At 33.3% G+C, this 19,757-nt stretch overlaps 1 protein-coding gene across 1 annotated transcript in view; it reads right to left on the bottom strand.

Moving 5' to 3' along the window:
- Positions 1–10,237: 10,237 nt before the first annotated feature.
- SLC25A46 (solute carrier family 25 member 46) overlaps positions 10,238–19,757 on the bottom strand; it is a 35,776-nt gene continuing 26,256 nt past the window's right edge. The window contains exons 6-8 of the mRNA XM_027869206.1: positions 19,382–19,438; positions 17,710–17,767; positions 10,238–12,921 (exon numbers count right to left, since the gene is read on the bottom strand). Of these exons, the coding sequence (XP_027725007.1) occupies positions 12,343–12,921; positions 17,710–17,767; positions 19,382–19,438 (694 nt within the window). The 3' untranslated portion in view covers positions 10,238–12,342. The remainder of the gene's footprint in view (positions 12,922–17,709; positions 17,768–19,381; positions 19,439–19,757) is intronic.

Raw genomic sequence — 19,757 nt, forward strand, 5'->3', positions numbered from 1 at the left:
ATGTAAGTTGCAGATGGTAAGATCACTTGTGTAATCATGGGAAGCTGGCTGGAGGCCCTCTACCTTTGTTTTTCCTTCTTGTGGTGACCAAATCCAGTGTGGTGGAGGTGACACAACTACATGGAGAATCCCCCAAAATTATTTTTGTACCTCTGGACCATTTTCTCTTGACCAACATGAGCAAGCGCCCATCTTATGACCACCTAGTCAATGGAGATATTCCTTGCTTTGCCCAACTTGTAACTCTGCTGACATATTATTGTTTTCTTATTTTAGTTCATGTATCATATGTCAGCCAATGAAATTATTCTGTATCTGGTATAGCTGTTCTTAAATGTCTACATATCTAACCCTTTAAAAATAGGGCCCTGTTAGGAGGTGGCATCTCAAATCATAAGGGAGATATGAGGTCCACTTCATTAGAAGGGACCACGGACCCTTTAACAAAGTGCCATTGGCTCAGAGCTCTGCCTTAGTTTCTTTATTATAGGTTGGATAATTTTTATCCCCACAAGCCAAAGCAGTACTTAAGGGAAAATTTATATTTCTAAATGCATATATCAATAAACAAGAGAAAAAGCAGATCAATGAACTGGGCTTGCAATTAAAAAAAAAAACTAGAAAAAGAACAAATTAAAAATCTCCAATTAAACACCAAAATAGAAATCCTGAAAAATCAAAGGAGAGATTAAAAAAATTTTAAGTTAAAAAAATTGAAATAATAAACAAAATTAGGAACTGCTTTTATAAATATATAAAATATGTAAACCATTAGTTAATTAGATTAAAAAAATGAAAAATGAAAACCAAATTACCAGTATCAAAGATAAAAAGGATGAATGAACCACCAATGAAGATAAAATAAAAGCAATTATTAGGAGATATTTTGCCCAATTAATCTGACAATCCCAACAAATCTAAGTGAAGTGGATGAATATTTACAAAAACATAAATTGTTCACATTTAAGAGGAAATAGAATATTGAAATAATCCTATCTTAGAAAAAGAAATTAAACAGGCCATAAATGAGCTACATAAGGACAAATCTCCAGGAACAGATGGATTTACAAATGAATTCTACCAAACATTTAAAGAACAATTAATTCAAATACTGTATAAACTATTTGGAAAAAATAGGCAAAGGAGTCCTATCAAATTCCTTTTATGACCCAAATATGGTTTTGATACATAAACAAGGAACAGCAAAAACAAAGAAAGAAAACTACGGACCAATTTCCTTATAGATATTAATGCAAAATTTAATGTAAAAAACTAGCAAGGAGATTACAGCAATATATCACAAAGATCATATACTCTGACCAGATGGAATTTATACCAGGAATACAAGGCTGGTTCAAAATTAGGAAAACTATCAGCATAATTGATCATATCAATAACAAGAACAACAAAAATCATATAATTATCTCAATAGATGCAGAAAAAGCTTTTGACAAACTACAACATTCACTCCAATTAAAAACCCTAGAAAGCATAGGAATAAATGAAGCTTTCCTTGAAATGAAAAGCAGTATCTATTTAAAACCAGCAGCAAGCATTATTTTTACTGGGGATAAGCTATAAACCTTCCCAATAAGATTAGGTCTGTTTATCACCATTGTTATTCAATATTGTACTATAAATGTTAGGTTTAGCAATAACACAAGAAAAAGAAGTTTAAAAAATTCAAATAGGTAATTCTTTGCTGGCCATATGATTGTATACTTAGAGAATCCTAGAAAATCAACTGAAAAACTAATTGAAACAGTTAACAACTTTAGCCAAGTTGCAGGATATAAAATAAACACACATAAATCATTAGCATTTCTATATATTATCAACAAAGTCCAGCAGGAAGACATAGAAAGAGAAATTCCATTTAAAATAACTGGTGACTATGTAAAATATTTGAGAGTTTACCTGTCAAGACACACTTAGGAACTATATGAACACAATTACGAAACACTTTTCACAAAAAATATAGATGGCTCTAAATAAACAGAGAAATATTAATTTCTTATGAGCAGGCTGAACCAATGCAATAAAAATTACAATTCTATCTATAATTATTTATTCAATGCCATAGCAATCAAGCTAACAAAGAATTATTTTATAGAGCTAGGAAAAATAACAACAAAATCCATCTTTTTTTTTCTTTTTTTTGGCTAGGCAATGGGGTTAAGTGACTTGCCCAAGGTCACACAGCTAATAAGTGTCAAGTGTCTAAGGCTGGACAAAATTCATCTTGAAGAACAAAAAGTCAAGAATAAAAAGGGAATCAATGTTTAAAAATGTAAAGGAAGGCAGTGTAGCAGTATGAGATTTTAAATTATATTACAAAGCAGCAATCATGAAACAATCTTGTACTGGCTAAGAGAGTAGTAGATCTGTGGAACAGACTAAGTATACAACACACAGTAGTAAATGAACATAGTAATCTAGTGTTTCATAAATCCAAAGATCCAAGCTTTTGGGACAAGAACTCACTAGTTGACAAAAATTGCGGGGAAAACTGGAAAGCAATTTGGCAGAAACTAGGTATAAACTAATGTCTCACACTGTATATCAAGATAAGATCAAAATGGGCACATGATTTAGACATTAAAGAATGATATCATAAACAAATTGGAGGAGCATGGAACAGTTTACCTCTCAGATCTATGGATGAGGGAAGAATTTATGACGAAACAAGAGAGAGACAGTGTCACAGGAAGTAAAATGGATCATTTTGATTACATTAAATTATATAGGTTTTGCCCAAACAAAACCAAAGCAACCATGATTAGAAAGGAGGCAGAAAACGGGGGGGGGGGGGGGGGGAAGGGAGGGAAGGCAGGGAGAGGAGAGAATTTTATAGCAAATTTCTCTGATAAAGGCCTCAAATATTTCTCAAAATGACCTCAGTCAAATTTATAAAAATAAGTGCCATTCCCCAATGGAAAAAATGGTCAAAAGATTTAAACAGGCAGTTTTCAGAAGAAGAAATCAAAGCAAAAAATAATCATATGAAAAAACGCTCTACCTTTGACAAAGAGAGGGGAGAGGCAGATATTCATTACTGAGCACTTCCTGCCCCATATCAGGATGGGTATCCAATGAAACAATTTGGTGGATTATAGAAGTATAATGGTCATATCTTACTGGTATTCATTTAGGTGGGATTGTTATGGTGTATGTTTCCAGTGTTTAGGGCAGAATTTTGTATTTGACAAGCAAGCCTTTTTTTTTTTTTAACTGTCATTACTTTAAAAAAAACCCACTTATTAAATTAATTTTGAAAGAATTATACATTGGATTTTTGAGTTTGAAGACATCATGCATTCAGTCCACCTCTCCTAAATTTTTAGGAACTAGATTGTAATTTTCACTTGCTATGTTTTTCTGAATAATGCATTTATTTGCTTTACCAGAAACAAGGTTGCAGTGATTTTCTGGTTAGTTGAAGACCAACTCAAAAACAATTTGGAACATTTATAAAATATGTATGAGTTCTCTACTGATGGTGTCAATTATTGTATGTAATTTAATTTAATCTCTATGAAAAAGTAAGATCTTGTAAGGTTATTTGGGTTTTGCAGAGTGTTCATAGGAGAGATGAGCTATACCATAGTTTTTTTAAAATAAATTCCCAATCTCAGCTTGTTTTCTCCTTTAAAAAGAAGACAAATGCTCTGTCACTAATAATTAGAGAAATACAAATTAAAACAATTCTGAGGTATCACTTCGTACCTATTAGTTTGGCTAACATGATAGAAAAGGAAAATGACAAATGCTGTTGGTAATGTGGGAAAATTGTAACACTAATGCATTGTTGGTAGAGTTGTGAACTGGTCCATCTATTTCAAAGAACAGTTTGGAACTATGTCCAAAAGGCTATAAATCTGTGCATATCCTTTGACCCAGCAATACCACTATTAGGTCTGTATCCCAAAGAGATCAAAGAAAATGCAAAAGGACTAAATGTGCAAAATATTTATAGCAGCTTGTTTTGTAGTAGCAAAGAATTGGAAATTGAGGGCATGCCCATCAATTGAGGAGTGACTGAACAATTTGTGTTATATGATTGTGATGGAATACTATTATGCTATAAAAAATGATGAGGAGGATGGTTTCAGAAAAAGCTGGGAAGACTTATATGAACTGATACAAAGTGAAATGAGCAGAACCAGGAGAACACTGTACATAGTAACAGTAATATTCTAACAATGATCAATTGTGAAAGACTTAAGCTACTCTGATCAAGAAAATGATCCAAGACAATTCCAAAGGACTCAGGATGAAAAATGCTATCCCCTCCAGGGAGAGAAATGAACTCTGAGTGTAGATTGAAGAATACATTTTTTACCTATTTTATTTTTCTTGCTTTTCTTTTTGTAGCATGGCTAATATAGAAATATGTTTTGCAGGATTTCACAAGTGTAATTGACATCATATTGCTTACCTTCTCAATGGGTGGGGGAGGGGCAGCAGGGTAGAATTAGGAACTCAAAATTTAAAATAATTAAAATTTTAAAATAAATAATCAATTACATAATAAATTTTTTTAAAAAAGAATGCTTGGAAATCTATTTCAATAAAGATCTATTTTTCTTCTTGTAGCATTATACTCAGTTTTGCTGGGTAAGTTATTCTTGTTTATAAGCCCAAGTCCTTTGTCTTCTGGAATATCATATTCCAAGTTCACTACTCTTTTATTTTGGTGGCTGCTAAATTGCATATCATCCTGACTGTGGTTCCTCAGTATTTGAATTCTTTCTTTCTGGCTGCTTGCACTTTTTCTTCTTTGACCTGGAACCTCCAGGTTTTGACTGTAATGTGCCTGGAAGCTTCCTTCCTTCCTTCTTCCTTCCTTCCTTTCCTTTCTTTCCTCTTTCTTTCCTTCCTTCCTTTTTTTCTTTCGGAGGTGACTAGTAGATTCCTTCTATTTTTTTTTCCACCTGTGGTTCAAAGAAATCTGGGAAAGTTTCCTTTTTGATTTCTTGAAATGTGTTATCTATGCTTTCAGGTTATCCAATGATTCTTAAATTGTCTTTCCTTGATCTGTTTTTCAGATCAGTTGTTTTCAGATGTGATACTTTATATTTTTCCTCCTAATCTTTTGACTTTCTTTCAACATTTCTTATTTTCTCATGGAGTTGTTAGTTTCTATTTGGTCCATTATAATTTTTAGGGAGTTTGTTTCTTTTACAATGTGTTGTTCCTCTTGTAACAAGCTACTAATCCCCTTTCCATTTCTTTCAAAGAGCTTAAATTCTATTGGGGAGACAAGTCAGAATGCATGGAATGCTGTGTTTAAAGTCAGGAAGATATGGGCTCTAATCTTACCTCTGATTTAATAGTTGTTTGACACTGGGCAACTTTCTTGGACTTAACTATTAAATCACAGATGGGTTTTGGTCTTTGGGTAGATCAAAGGAGTTTGCTATATTGACAAATTTATATATCCTTTCAATATTCACTTTCACAGTGTACTGTGTATTATAATTCCTCATATACATTTTGTCTTCTCCATTAGACTGGAAACTACATTGGAACAAGTATTGAAATTAAAAATCCACTAGCTTTAGAGTTAGAAGACCTTTACTAGATTTGCCATATTGCCTATGTGATCTTGGGCAAGTCAACTTAACTTCCCTTAATTTCTTCATCTGTAATGGATGAGTGAAAAAGCATTCACTGAGCACTTACTATGTGCAAGACACTATGCTAAGCACTTAAGATTCAAACACAAAAGCAAGAGAGTTCCTATTGTTGAGGAATGTATATAACAGGGGATACCACATAAATGGAGGAATGATTGCTACAGAAAGGTATTTTGCACTGGGAGATGAAAGGGATGGTGAGTAAAGTAAGAGGGCAGTGTACTTTTCAACAACAATTCATTGGACTGATATGATTACTTCATTTAAACTATATATTTTGTGTTTTTCACTGATGTTTGTAGCAGTAAAAAAAAAGATCATTCTAAAAATATTTAATTTTTTCATAATAATATGCAATTGATTCAAAACATCTAACAAAAAAATCACATGAAAAAAGGACTAATACAAATATTTCTTTATGTGAGACAATATTTCATAAAATGCAATGTCAAATTACATTTGGTTGCTTTATGTATGATACTAAAAATCCAACAGCAAGACTATCCAGATTCAATTAATTTTATGAGAGAGAAAGAAGAGAAAAACTATGTAGTTACAAAGGGAAATCATAAGCTAAATTAAAGTCTCAAATTCCAATGTCATGTGAATTGTTGGCAGGAGGATTTTATTCAGTTGTCTCTTAGTTTTGAAGGGATTTGTACACTATACTATTTTTTTTTGAGGCAATTGGGGTTAAGTAACTTGCCCAGGGTCACACAGCTAATGTCAAGTGTCTGAGGCCAATTGGAAGTCATGTCCTACTGAATCCAGGGCCAGTACTCTATTCACTGCGCCACCTACCTATCCGACTGTGTACTATTCTTAAGAATTGGAGTGGTTCACATCAAAGGAATGATCAAAAGAAAAAAAACTAGTTCCCAACACAATACATATAATTACAATATTTTAAATGAGAGAACAAAGATGAAAAAAAAAATTAAGTCTTAACCATCATAAAGATCTCTTAACAGGTATATAAAAATAGGTTTTGAAATAAATTTTGTGCCTTATATATCTATGTGCTGAAATTGCAAAAACATCTTAACTTTTTTGCAACATTGAAAAAAATTTTTTTGATGGATCAAAGAAATCTATGACAGGAGTTAGCTCTGATTCACTTAAAGTTTGAGAATTAAAAAAAAATTAAAACAAAACCTTTTACTTTTTCCCCAAAATCCATAGAAATTTTAACAAGCTTTTTACTTTTAAAAAACTATTTTCTGCTGATTTGGAACCACATATGGATCTAAATTGTACTTTCCTAATGTAAAAATTATTTTTAAAAGGCATATGCACCATATACACTGTGGAAGTGCTACTGATTGTGAGAGGTTAGTATACATCCTATGAACATCTCAAAATCACCAGATTAATTTACAAGTTTACTAAACATAGTGGCTAATTTTTATCAGACTTTTTTGTAACTTTGTTTTGACTTATTCTGGGCTAACTTTTTCCAGATGAAGGACATCTGTATTTTTAAGGGAAGGCAAATGAAACATCCACAAGCAAGAATACAAATTGTAAAAAGTTACCCATTTTCTTGGGAACCTGTTTAAAAATCTAGTTCAAAATAATTCAATTTGATGAGTAAGCTGTGAATTTTTTTTACACATTTTTGTGAGAAATTTGGTCCAACATTAAATTTGAGCTTGATTCCTCTTACTCTAAAGAAAAAAATTTCTTCCCAAAGAGAGTTGATATACAAAAATAAAGTAATAGTGAATTAAATAAATTATTTGAGGAAATATGGTAAAAATAATTGCTTCCTCTTTCCATTTTAATCTAGTATAAAATCATTCATATCTAAAATAGGCCATAAACTTTCTTAATCATTAATTGATGTCCTGATACAACAGTTTTCTAAAAATTCTAAAGACAAAATATTGGTTGCCACTTTTAAATAATTTTGAACTCTCAAAACGTGAGCTTCTATAAGCTAAATAAATGATCTTATAGGCCTTTAGCAGAAAAATAGTCCAACCAGTTCAGATGAAGTTTACCTTCTCTGTAGATAGCACTATATAATTTGTCATCTGTTTAGTATGTTGTAAGCAATATGAAGAAACTGGTTTTCAAATTTTTTAATGATGGCAACAAATTACAGGGGACCCTTTCCTGATGCTGGGTTCAGGACCATGTTGCATTGCCTATACAGTTTCAGGTTGCAATCCCAGGGCAAAGAGGAGCACTAGTGCTTGCAGCTGCAGGGGTCCTGGTCACTGTTCCAGGGGGGAGAAGAGTGCTTGTGGTCACTCACAAGACAGTAGGGACTCTGGTCTCAATTCCAAGGCAGAAAGGAGCACTAGTGATTGCCTTTACAGGAAAGCAGGGAACCTAGTTACAGTTCCAGGGCCAAAATGAGTACTAGCACCTTCCTGGGTAAAGACCAGAGTACAGGCCAGGAGGGGAGTGACCACACCTTTCCTTAGATCATACTATCTTGGAAGCACCAAAAACCTACAGACTCCCAGAACTAGCTCTGAAAACAGCACAGAAGAACTAAGCTTGGGACAGTGCCCTTCCACCCTAGGAACAGACACCAATTTAACATGAAATTAAAAGATAAAAAATAGGCTGGAAAATGAGCAAACAACAAAAAAAGAAAACCATAAAGAAGATCAAGACACAAACTCAGAAGACAATGATGTCAAAACAGCTACAAACAAAGCCTCAAAGAAAATGTGAATTGGACACAAGCCCAACAAAAATTCCTGGAAGTTCCAAAAGGATTTTAAAATTCAAATAAGAGATAGAGGAAAGACTGGGGGGGGAAATGAGGGAGAAGCATGAAAATTATGAAAAGAGAATCAATAGCTTGATAAAAAGAGGAACATACACAAAAAAATACTAAAGAAAACTTTAAAAACAGTATAGGCCAAATGGTAAAAGAGGCACAAAAATTCAATGAAGAAAAGAAATTCCAAAAAAGCAGAATTGGCCAAATGGAAAAAGAGGTAAAAACGTGCACTGAAGAAAATAATTCCTTAAAAATGAGAATTGGATACATGGAAGCTAATGACTCCATGAGACACTGAGAAACAATAAAACAAAATTTTAAAAATAAAAAAAGAATAAAATGTGAAATATCACATTGGAAAAATAACTGATCTGAAAAATAGATCAAGTAGAGGTAATTTAAGAATTATTAGACTACCTGAAAGTCATGATCAAAAAAAGAGCCTAGATAATCATATTTCAAGAAATTCTCAAGGAAAACTGCCCTGATATCCTAGAAGGTGGTAATCATCAAAACAATCTGGTACTGGCTAAGAAATATAGTGGTCTAGACTATTAGATTATTCATATAATAAGTTAGGTATACAATACACAGTAATAAATGACCATGGTAATCTAGAGTTTGACAAAACCAACGATTCAAGCTTTTGAGACAAAAACATCACCATTTGACAAAAATTGCTGGGAAAACTGGAAAGTAGTTTGGGTGAAACTAGGTATAGATCAACATCTCACAGTATACTGAGATAAGGTCAAAATGGGTTTATGATTTAGACATTAAGGGTGATACAAGCAAATTAGGAAAATGTGGAAAATTTTCCCTGTCAGATCTGTGGATAAGGGAAGAATTTATGATCCGAGATAGACAGCAGTATGGATGTAAATATATATAATTTGGATCACATTAAATTAAAAAGGTTTCCACAAACAAAACCAATGCAGCAAAAATTAGAAAAAAAGCAGGAGACAGGGGGTGGGGGCATTTTACAGTGTTTCTTTGATAAAGGCCTCAAATATTTCTCAAAATAACCTCAGTCAAATTTATAAAAATAAAAGCCACTCTCCAAGTGATAAATGCTCAAAGGATATGAACAGGCAGTTTTCAGAAGAAATCAAAGCAATCTATAGGCATATGAAAAAATACGCTAAATCATTAATAGACAAATGCAAATTAAAACAACTCTGAGGTACCACTTAACATTTATCAATTTGGCTAATATAACAAAAAATAAAAATGACAAACGTTGGAGGGGATGTAGAAAAATAAGAACACTAATTCACTGTTGGTAAAATTGTGGACTGATCCAATCATTCTGGAAAATAACTTGGAGCCATTCTGGAAAATAACCCAAAGGGTTACAAAACTGTGCATATCCTTTGACCTAGCAATAGCACTACTAGGTTGTATTCCAAAGAGATCAAAGAAAAAGAAAAAAGACTTATATGTACAAAACATACATAGCAGCTCTTTTTATGGTGGCAAAGAATTAGAAATTGAGGGGATGCCCATCAAATGGGGAATGGCTAAACAAGTTGTGGTATATGATTCTGATGGAATATTTTTGTGCTATAAGAAATGATGAGCAGGTTACTTTCAGAAAAAACTGGGAAGATTTACATGAACTGATGCAAAGTGAAATGAGCAGAACCAGAAAATTATATACAGTAACAGTAAAATATATGATGATCAACTGTGAATGACTTAGCTATTCTTGGCAAAATGATGATCCAAGATAATTCTGAAGGACTTATTATGAAAAATGCTATTTAACCTCCAATGAAAGAACTGATGGAGTCTGAATGCAGATTAAAGCATATTTTTTTTTTAACTTTATTTTCTTGGTTTTTTTTGGGCTCTGTGTTTTCTTTTACAACATGGCTAATATGAAAATGTTTTGCACAACTACACATGTATAATTTATATCAAACTGCTTGACCTCAAGGAGAGAGGGTAAGAGGGAGGGAAAGAATTTGAAACTCAAAATTTTAAGAAAACATTTTAAAAAATTTACATCTAATTGAGAAAAAAAAATTAAATGTCTAAAAAAAATGAGAGCAACTCAACAACAACGAAAGCAACTAGACCAAAAATATAAAAAGTTTAACCAAAGAAAACAGAGTTTTAACAGTATTTCTTAATTTCATTCTTTTCCTCTCTGAATATGGCATATAAAATGGAAACTGTATATGTTTCGGCAATTTTATTTTTTTTAAAAAACATTTTACATGGACAACTTACAAGACAGTAGAGAGAGTCGTGATTTACATACTTTTTTGCCATTTGGATATTATTATTTTCTGATTACAACATATTTTGTGGTTTATGTGTTTCCATTAAACTTTCAGTGAATTTAACTACAAGTCAAAATAATAATGACAAGTAACCATTCCCCTGATATTTAACAAGTACAAGAACATTTTAGTTTTCTTGTATTCATGAATTTATGCATTTCAAGGTGTCAAATGGCTCCCAGGCAAATTATGGATCATTAATGTGAGAAATAAACTGTAGAGTGTTTGATGACTAATAAGTTAAATACACATCAATTTACTCTGCAAAGAACCTACTCACCAAAGCTAATTCAGAAGAAAGGCAGAACTTTGCTCTTATTTAAAACTGATTCCTTCAAGTTTTCTTTCCTCTCATTTGGTTAAAGTGTGTTCTCCCATGAAACTGATTAAGAAAAAATGAAAACTCATCCATGACCAAATTCTCTTTCAGGATTATGTTGTGTTTCTTCAGTACTCATTGAAACATCAGATTAAATTTTTAAAAATGGAAATAGCCTTGTTTTGCTCTTTATGTACTTGTAATTTGGAAAAGTTAAAGCAAAGTCTCAAAGACTAAATTTTAAAAAGGAATTTAATTGAATAACACTATAAGAAAGGCAAAGGGCAACAAATACATTAATTTTAGTTTTGTTTCTTGGAAGTCAAGTAACTCTGAAACCAAATTATTTTGATACTTTTTTCAAAACACAATTTGTAAATATAGACGCTAATGATAATCAGTTCTTATGATTATTCTATGTCTTATGCATCTTCAAGTGTAGTTAATGTTTGTAAAATGGCTCTAAAATAGTATTCTGATAGTTCATATAGCTATGCAAGTAAATCACATATGCATTAAATTGCTGGCAAAACAAGAATTAGTGATAACACCAAATCACTACTGTGGACATGGAAAAACCAATTAGTCTATTCTGTCTCACTGTTACCAAATGATTAAGTCTATACTCTGCATGTTTCAATGTTGGTGAAATACAAGTAGAAAGTACACCATTAGTTTCATTTTAGGCTAATCCTGCAATACAAGTAAATTAGGAAGTATATAAAATGAATATGGAGAATGATATGGAGAAAAGTTTTGGAAATACCAAGTTGTCTGGACATACAGCCATCACTAATTATTATTTTATAACTACACTTTCACAACACATTTAAAACACACACAGTCTCAAACTCCTGCTCATAATTTGCAAGGTAATTGACCTTTTTTTGCCATGGTTGACTAAATGCAATTGCTATCATTAAGACATAATCAATTGACCTTGTATTAACTCAAATGGATACCTTTGAGATGCCATTCCAATATCAATCTAGATGCTTAAACAGGTAATAAATATTGAGGCCAGATAAATTGTTTAAGTCCCAACACCTTTTCATATTACAAGAAAAAAAATGTGCTTCTGTTAAGAATATTATTTTTCAATCCAGCATATAAGAGTTCAGCAATACCATTTTAATCTTATGAGTACTATTTTGTTCTGATTTGGGAATTTAGGGTATTTTTGATCCAAAATAAAGCATTTCTGTCTTAGAATTAAAATTGTCATCATGTACTCTTTTTTCACGAATTTCATTTTCCTAACCATTTTTTCAATATTCATTTTTTTCTCATAATTTCATAGTAATTAAGAGCCCAAAATATGTTTCCTGGACTAATGAGTGCTGGATCTCCATTTTAAACATTACTTTGAAGCAGTGTAGAGTAAATAATTTTGGTAATCTGAAGAATGGCTGCATGCAGGGTATACTGTACTATGATAGCTCCAAACCCTTTATAAAAACCAAGCATTCCTTCTTCTTGCTTTATAGTATTGATACAGTCTCTCATTCCCTCATACTGAGTATTGATTGGAAGCACTTCATAGCCAAGGTCTGTATTGTCAATTATTGTACGTGTTCCTTGAATATGAAGACGGTGCAAAACTGTCTCCAGTGGGTAAAGCATAACATCAGAGCACAGGCTGGCAGCAAAGCTTGCGATCAGTTCAGGAAAATAAGCATCCAACATACTCTGTACAGGACTGGTGCTTTCAGTTGGATGACTATGAGCATTCTTCCTTTTCAGAACTAGTAGGACAAACTTCTGGATGACAGAACTGATGATATAATGAAGAACTCCATGCAAAACAGTGGGAAAGGTCAAGGCAAGAAGTGGGAGCAACCGCTTGCTATGAGGTACTCCCATGCCTATCACTCGGCCAATCCCTTCTTTTACACATTCCAAAATTCCAGCATTATCCCGAATAATCTCACTCTGCAACCAAAAGAATAGGTTTAAAAAAAAAGATTAATATCTCATTTTTATCAAACAAGTACCATATAAATTCATAAAGCTCTTTACAGCTCTAAAATTCTGTTATTCTAAATCAGAGTACCCCCCCCCCCCAAAGGAAAGTCACAGAGATGAACTGTTTTCTCAATTCGCGGTAAGGTCAACTGAGAAGGAAAATAGTTATGTAGTAAATGGAGCTAAAATAAATGATTATTTAAAAAGCTAGATCATGGTACAGACCACAGAGCTATAGGAATTCAGGGAAGGAAAAGTTCACTGTGCAGTTAAGCAACCAAGTAAAGTTATACAAATGAGACTAGACTTGTGCTGGGGCCTTGAATGACAGTGGGAAGTGAACTGGTAGTGAGCAGGAAAAAAGACACTACAGACCACTAGAATGAACAATAAAAGTATGGAGAAAGAAAAAGTGTGAGATATGTAGGGGACAATAAAGAAACTGGACTGATTGGAAAAGAGAGTTTGAATTGAAGAGTAATGGGAAATAAGTCAGAAAGGCATGATGAGGCCACTAAGGCTTTGAATACTAGGTTTAAAAGTTTAAAAATGATTTCACAGTCAATAAGGGAATACTATAAAACAGAAAATAAGCTGATTAAAGTAGCTTTTTACATTAATCTGAAAATGATTATGTGAAATAATAGAAGCTGACTTTTAAAAGTCTGTAATTTGTTATATACATTATCTCATTTCTTTGAAGTTAAGCATGACAGGTATTATTATTTCCATCCTACAGATGAAGAAATCGAGACTCAAATACGTGATTTGCCCAAAATTATACAATCAATATGTATCAGAGATGGAATTAGAACCCAGGTCTTATCTGAGTCTAGCATTCTTTCACCATGCTATCTCTGGGGTAGAAAACAAACAAGTGATACTGAAGGAGACAGATGAATGAGGATCTGATTTAAGGAGTGATGCCAGGCAGGAAGACAAGTTAGGAAACAGATGAGGATCTGAATCAGGGTGGAAGCAGGGAAATGGAGAAGAGAAACAGATCTTCCAAGACACTGAAGGAAGAATCAATAAGATTTGGTATCAGGATGGCTATCAGAGATAGCCAGGGAAGACTGTAATGACTCAGTCACCACCTGAATTCAAATCCAAGCTGTCAATTGTATGACCCTGAGCAATTCAGGTCATCTATCAGGGACTCAAGTTCCACAAAAGCAAAATGAAAAGACTAAACTAGATGGCCAATGAAATCCATTCCAGCTCTAAATATTTGGTTATGCAAAGAAGAAGAAGTCAAAGGTTAGTTGGGAAAATCAGAACCACTCTGAAGTTTGATAAAGTTGCATTTGTTAGTTGTTTTCTAAGGTCTCTTTCAATTCTGGAATTCTATGATCAAGACATGAAAGAAAAAGAATGGTAATGCCATTGACAGTAAAGGAGAAATCAGGAAGGGAAATCAGTTGTGAAGGGGATTAGTTTGATTTTTTGCATTATATTAAAGGTAATGGGACAACAAAAATGGTGATATGCTGTAGACAGGTGGAAATGAGAAAATGGATACTGGGTAAGAGGTATGAATTGAAAATAACTTCCAAAATCCCTCTGGAAAACAATTTGGAATTATTGGAACTATGCCCAAAGACTTAGCAATACTATTACTAGGTCTGTAACCCAAAGAGATCAAAGAAAAAGGAAAAAGACCCATATGTACAAAAATAATTATAGCAGCTCTTTTTGTGGTGGCAAGGAATTAGAAACTGAAGGGATGTCCATCAGTTGGGGAATGAGTGAACAAGTTCTGGTATATGATTGTACAAGAAATGATGAGGGTGATTGGTTTCACAAAAACCTGGACTTATATGAATTGATGCAAAATGAAGTAAGCAGAACCAAGAGAACATAGTACATAGTAACAGCAATATTTTAATGATGATCAACTACGAAAGAGTTAGCTACACAGATCTATACAATGGTCCACAACAATTTCAAAGCACTTATGATGAAAAATGCTACCTACTGCCAGAGAGAGAACTGATGAATTCTGAGTGCAAAATGAAGCATATTTTTTTCACTTTATTCTTCTTGCTTTTTTTGAGGGAGACAATATGGCTAATATGAAAGTATATTTTACATGTCTTCACATGTATAATGTATAATGCCTTCTCAATGGGTGGTAGAGGGGCTAGAAGAAGGGAGAGAATTTGGAACTCAAAAAAAAGAACATTTTAAAAAAATTGAAAATGTCTTCCAAATGTTTTGGAAATCATCTGGAGAAAAAAAAAAGATGACTATTGAAAGTCATCATGAATGAGATATCTGAAGTAATGATTGTAGAAGAGTAGAACATCAATTTGACTTAAGAGGACATACCTAACAACTGGCATGCTGAAGAACCACTAAAGGAAAAAGATAAGAAGGGAGTGGAAGGAGAAGCAAGAAATTATAATATCATGGAAACTAAGGGAAAAAATAAGAAAGATAAAAGTCTGAGACAAAATTACAGGATTTAACTAGGAGGTTACTAGTGACTATAGAGAAAGCAATTTTAGAGATGAGATGGAAGTAACACTGTAAAAAATCTATAAGGCAAGGAAAGAGGAGACTCAGGTTTATGGGAAAATCATTAAGTTTTGTAGAAAAAAAGAGGCAGAAAGGTGAGAAAAACAAGTTTATAAAGACTGGAAAATGTGTATGCTTAAAGCAAAAGAGAAGAAATCAGTTGAGAATGTAATTGAAAATGCTTGTTGGTGGGGAGAAAAAAGAAGGGAGAATAACTTTAGAGTGAAGAGTCCCTATGGAATTAGGAAGGAATAAGTTCCAAAATGTATGTTTGAGAGAAGAGAAAGAATATCTCTGTAATAAATAAAAGTTATGTTACCAGTCTGAGGTAGCTCTATTCAATGTACTTGAGTCGCCACCTTGTGGTGAAAAATGACACCCAAAAAGGGTTTTTTTTTATTTCCCTCAAAATTTATTTGGAAAGTTTTCATATACTTTCAAATGACTATAGGTACATTAAAAATCCATTTAGAATGTGCTACCAATGGGTACCACTTTAAGAGACAAAAGTGAGAGACAATAAGTTTCTGAACTAGGATTGTGGCAGTGAGAGTGGTAAAGGGAAGAAAAGTTTTGAGAAAAATAATAAAGGTAGAATCAACATTGTGATCTTGCGACTGATTGGATACAGGAAAAGATGGAGAGGGATGAGTTCAAGATGATTTAGATTTCAAGTCTGGTACTATCAACAATAATAAGGAGTGTGAAGACAAGGGCAGCTTGGGGATAAGAGGTTATGGAAGTGATGAGTTCAGTTTTGAACATATGTTTGATGTCATTGGTAGAAAATCAAGGTGGAGCTAAAATTTTAGCATGCAGCTGGAAATGCAGAACAAGAGACTGGGGAAAGGGAGAAGGTGGGATATGTGGATTTGGGAGTCACCTGTACAGAGATAAGCATTGAAGCAATGAGTTGAGGAGGTCATTAAAAAGTGAAGGCAATGAGTATAGAATATTTTTTCTACAAGTTTCATACTTAATCAATGAATGGGATGAGGGATATGGGTTAATAACTTGCAGTGTCTGAGTCAAGCAAAGGTTTTTTTTTTATTTTGTTTTAGTATAGGAGAGACATGAGCATGTTGGTAGGTAGAACAGAAGGAGCTAGTAAGAAGAAAAGATTAAAAATAAGAGATAGAATGAATATGCAGATTTAGAAGTGGCTGAATGACTGGAAGAGTAGTCATTAAAGGTATCATTTAAGGAAAAACTTCCAAATAAGAAGAACTATCCAAAAGAATGAGCTGCTTTTGTAGTAGGCTGCTTCTCCGAGGACTCCAACAAAAACCGAATGTCCAATTGTGGATATTGTAGAGGGGATGCTTGGACAGGTATAGGTTGGATCAAACAACTACTGATTGATGAAACAAAAGTCCCACATTAGATAAGATTAGAAACACAAGTAGAATGGGTTGGCCTTGGTAAGGAGGAAGACTGACTCACCCTCTAAGATCCGAGGAAAGGAGTGAAGGATGGGTAAATACAGAAGTTTTGAGGTAGAGGAGGCAGATGAGAAAGCTCAAGATGTGGCTTCTATCTCCCTAGTAAAGAAGGCTAGGTCATCTGCCTATTGGGGGTGAGAGAGAATGTTGTTCGGGGCTTGAGGAAAGAGAAGAAAATCTAGAACAGCTATTGTTATAGAGAGTATTAACAGGGAATCAATTGGAAATTAATAGGACTATTAGGCTCCCTTAAAATTAGATACTATGAATTTATAGTGGGTCCAGTCACTACCATGTTTGGATTTCCAACAGTGCTCAGCAAATTGGAAGTGAGTTGAAATACAAGGCCAAGACTGAAGGGAGAGAAGTGAACAAGTAATTTGATTCTTATGGCTAATAACTATTTCTGAGTGTACTAAAATGTCCTTAAATAGACAAAAAAACCTGTAGACTAGCTGAACATTTACGACAAATCCCAAATGAGGTTCTGATTTCAAAGAGTTGATGAAAGAGAATGGAATGGCTAAGGGACAGAGAAGAGACTCAAAATTAGAATTGTGAGACTAGCCTAACTTGCAACCTTCACCGAGAAAGGTGTCTAGGGTATAACAATGTGATGAGAATACCAGCTGGAAAATACTATTTAGTCCAAATGATGTAATGTTAATCTATACATTTTCATACAAAACTCAAATCCATAAAATATATCATCTGTATGTTAAAATATTTGAAAAACAGTTTGTTAAGTAAGTTAAAAAACACACAAAAAAGAATAAATATATTGATAATTTACCTGAACAGTTTCAATCAGGCTTGCTGAATAAAAAGGCATTGCCACCACATAAGTTAGGCTGTAGGGATCAAAATAAACTTATCACTGTCTTGTAAACAAGACTTGTTTATGCCAGCTTTTTAAAAAGCTATTTAAATATAATTATTAACAATTTGCATTAAAGAAGCACAATTTTATGCAGTTTTTCAATTATTCATAGATATAATCTAAAGAAATTAACTGCAAAAGGCCTTAACTATTATATACATTTTTTAGTAATGAGAAAAAAAACAAACTTAGGAGTAGTGACAACATATTAACAGCCTATAAGGAATATAAAGTCTATTTCCTGTCAGTTTGGATTTAGTTTATCCAACTATAAAAACTTTCATGTGATGTAAACAGTATGAAAAATTCATTTCACACCTTCAGATTCAGAAGCAGAGCTTCAGAAGTAGCGCTCATTACCATTATACCACTATCATACACTCACACCAATCCAAGTCCCTGAATCTCACCCAACAGAACAAAAGCAGTCTACAGAGGGTAAATGAAGTCCCCTTTTATTTTAAAAAAAAAAAAAAAAAAAAAAAAGCTTTGCAAAGTTGTTTCATGTCACCAATGCTTCATTATACAATTTTAGTATAATACTGCACCATCTAGTTATTACACAAATTCCAATGTGGGATTTTCCTTTTATAGACTAGGTCTTCACAAGTAGAAGTTTTTCTGTTGAATGGCATGCACGTACGCGCTCGCGCGTATGTACACAAGGAATTAATTGGAAATTAATAGGACTGTTAGGCTCCCTTAAGATCAGATACTGTGAGTTTATGGTGGGTCCTGTCACTACCATGTTTTCATTTCCTCTAATATATGCACACACATAATACACAATATAGATGTACATACTATATATATGTATACACATATACATGCATGCATACAAATGCACACATATACACATATATGTGCTTGAGTGTCTCACAAGAGGCAAGCAAACACGTAGGTTTCCACTTCATAACCTTCAAATAAAAGTTTACTGTTTTTATATGAAGAGTAAAGTTCTAATCTACAGAACTGGTAACTGTTATGCTAATTACTAAAGTCCTTTAGTACAGCATGTTAATGCCATTAAGGTAACAGATTTGCTCTTAGCTCTTTGCTGTACACACACACACATATGCATGCATGCATGTGTGTATGTACATACATGTATATCAATCAACTGTTTACACTTTTATTATTTTCCTAAAGAATAAATAAAAAAGTCAAGCTTAGGGGGCAGCAAGGTGGCGCAGTGGATAGAGCACTGGCCCTGAAGTCAGAAGGACCCGAGTTCAAATCCAGCCTCAGACCAAACACTTGACACTTACTAGCTGTGTGACCCTGGGCAAGTCACTTAACCCCAACTGCCTAATTTAAAAAAAAAAAAAAGGAAAAAAAAGTCAAGCTTACAGTCCAAGGTATGGTAAAATTTATTAAGGGAAGGATATAATAAATGCATACTTCCTTCCCTCTTCTGAAGTGCTGTTCCCACAAATATTTGATCAATATTAAAAATTTAGAAACAATCAGTAATCCTGCTATTTATTTAGTATGAATTTTTTCAAAACTTTACCACTATAATAATAATAATAATAATAATAATAATAATAATAATAATAATAATAGCTTCTGGCAAGATACTTACGCTTTAAGTAGAAGGTGTTCTCCCACTTGCTTAGGACTCCACTTGTGAGAAAGTTCCCTAAAACAAAGAGTTTAACTTATTTAATTAGTTCCTGAATTAGCCTTAAGTTCTATCTAATTTTCCTATGTAGTCATAATATCAGGAAATGAGAAAGTGAAGGGGAATGCTTATAATCAGGCTAATTTGCCTCAGTGTTTCACATAACTAAAGTTCTAAATTTTCTCACAAAACCATGGCAGTAATCTGTGGTGGCAGAAAGGGGAAGGAATATTAAAAAGGGAGAGTAGGTTAAGGTTGTAAGCAACAATATTTAGTAATTCGGATAGGAACTGGTAGAGACGGCAGACAAGAGACTTCAGGCAAAATAAAATTTGTG

This window comes from Vombatus ursinus, unplaced genomic scaffold (genome assembly GCF_900497805.2).
Source record: "Vombatus ursinus unplaced genomic scaffold, bare-nosed wombat genome assembly UNPS02014792.1, whole genome shotgun sequence".
NCBI classification, from domain to species: domain Eukaryota; kingdom Metazoa; phylum Chordata; class Mammalia; order Diprotodontia; family Vombatidae; genus Vombatus; species Vombatus ursinus.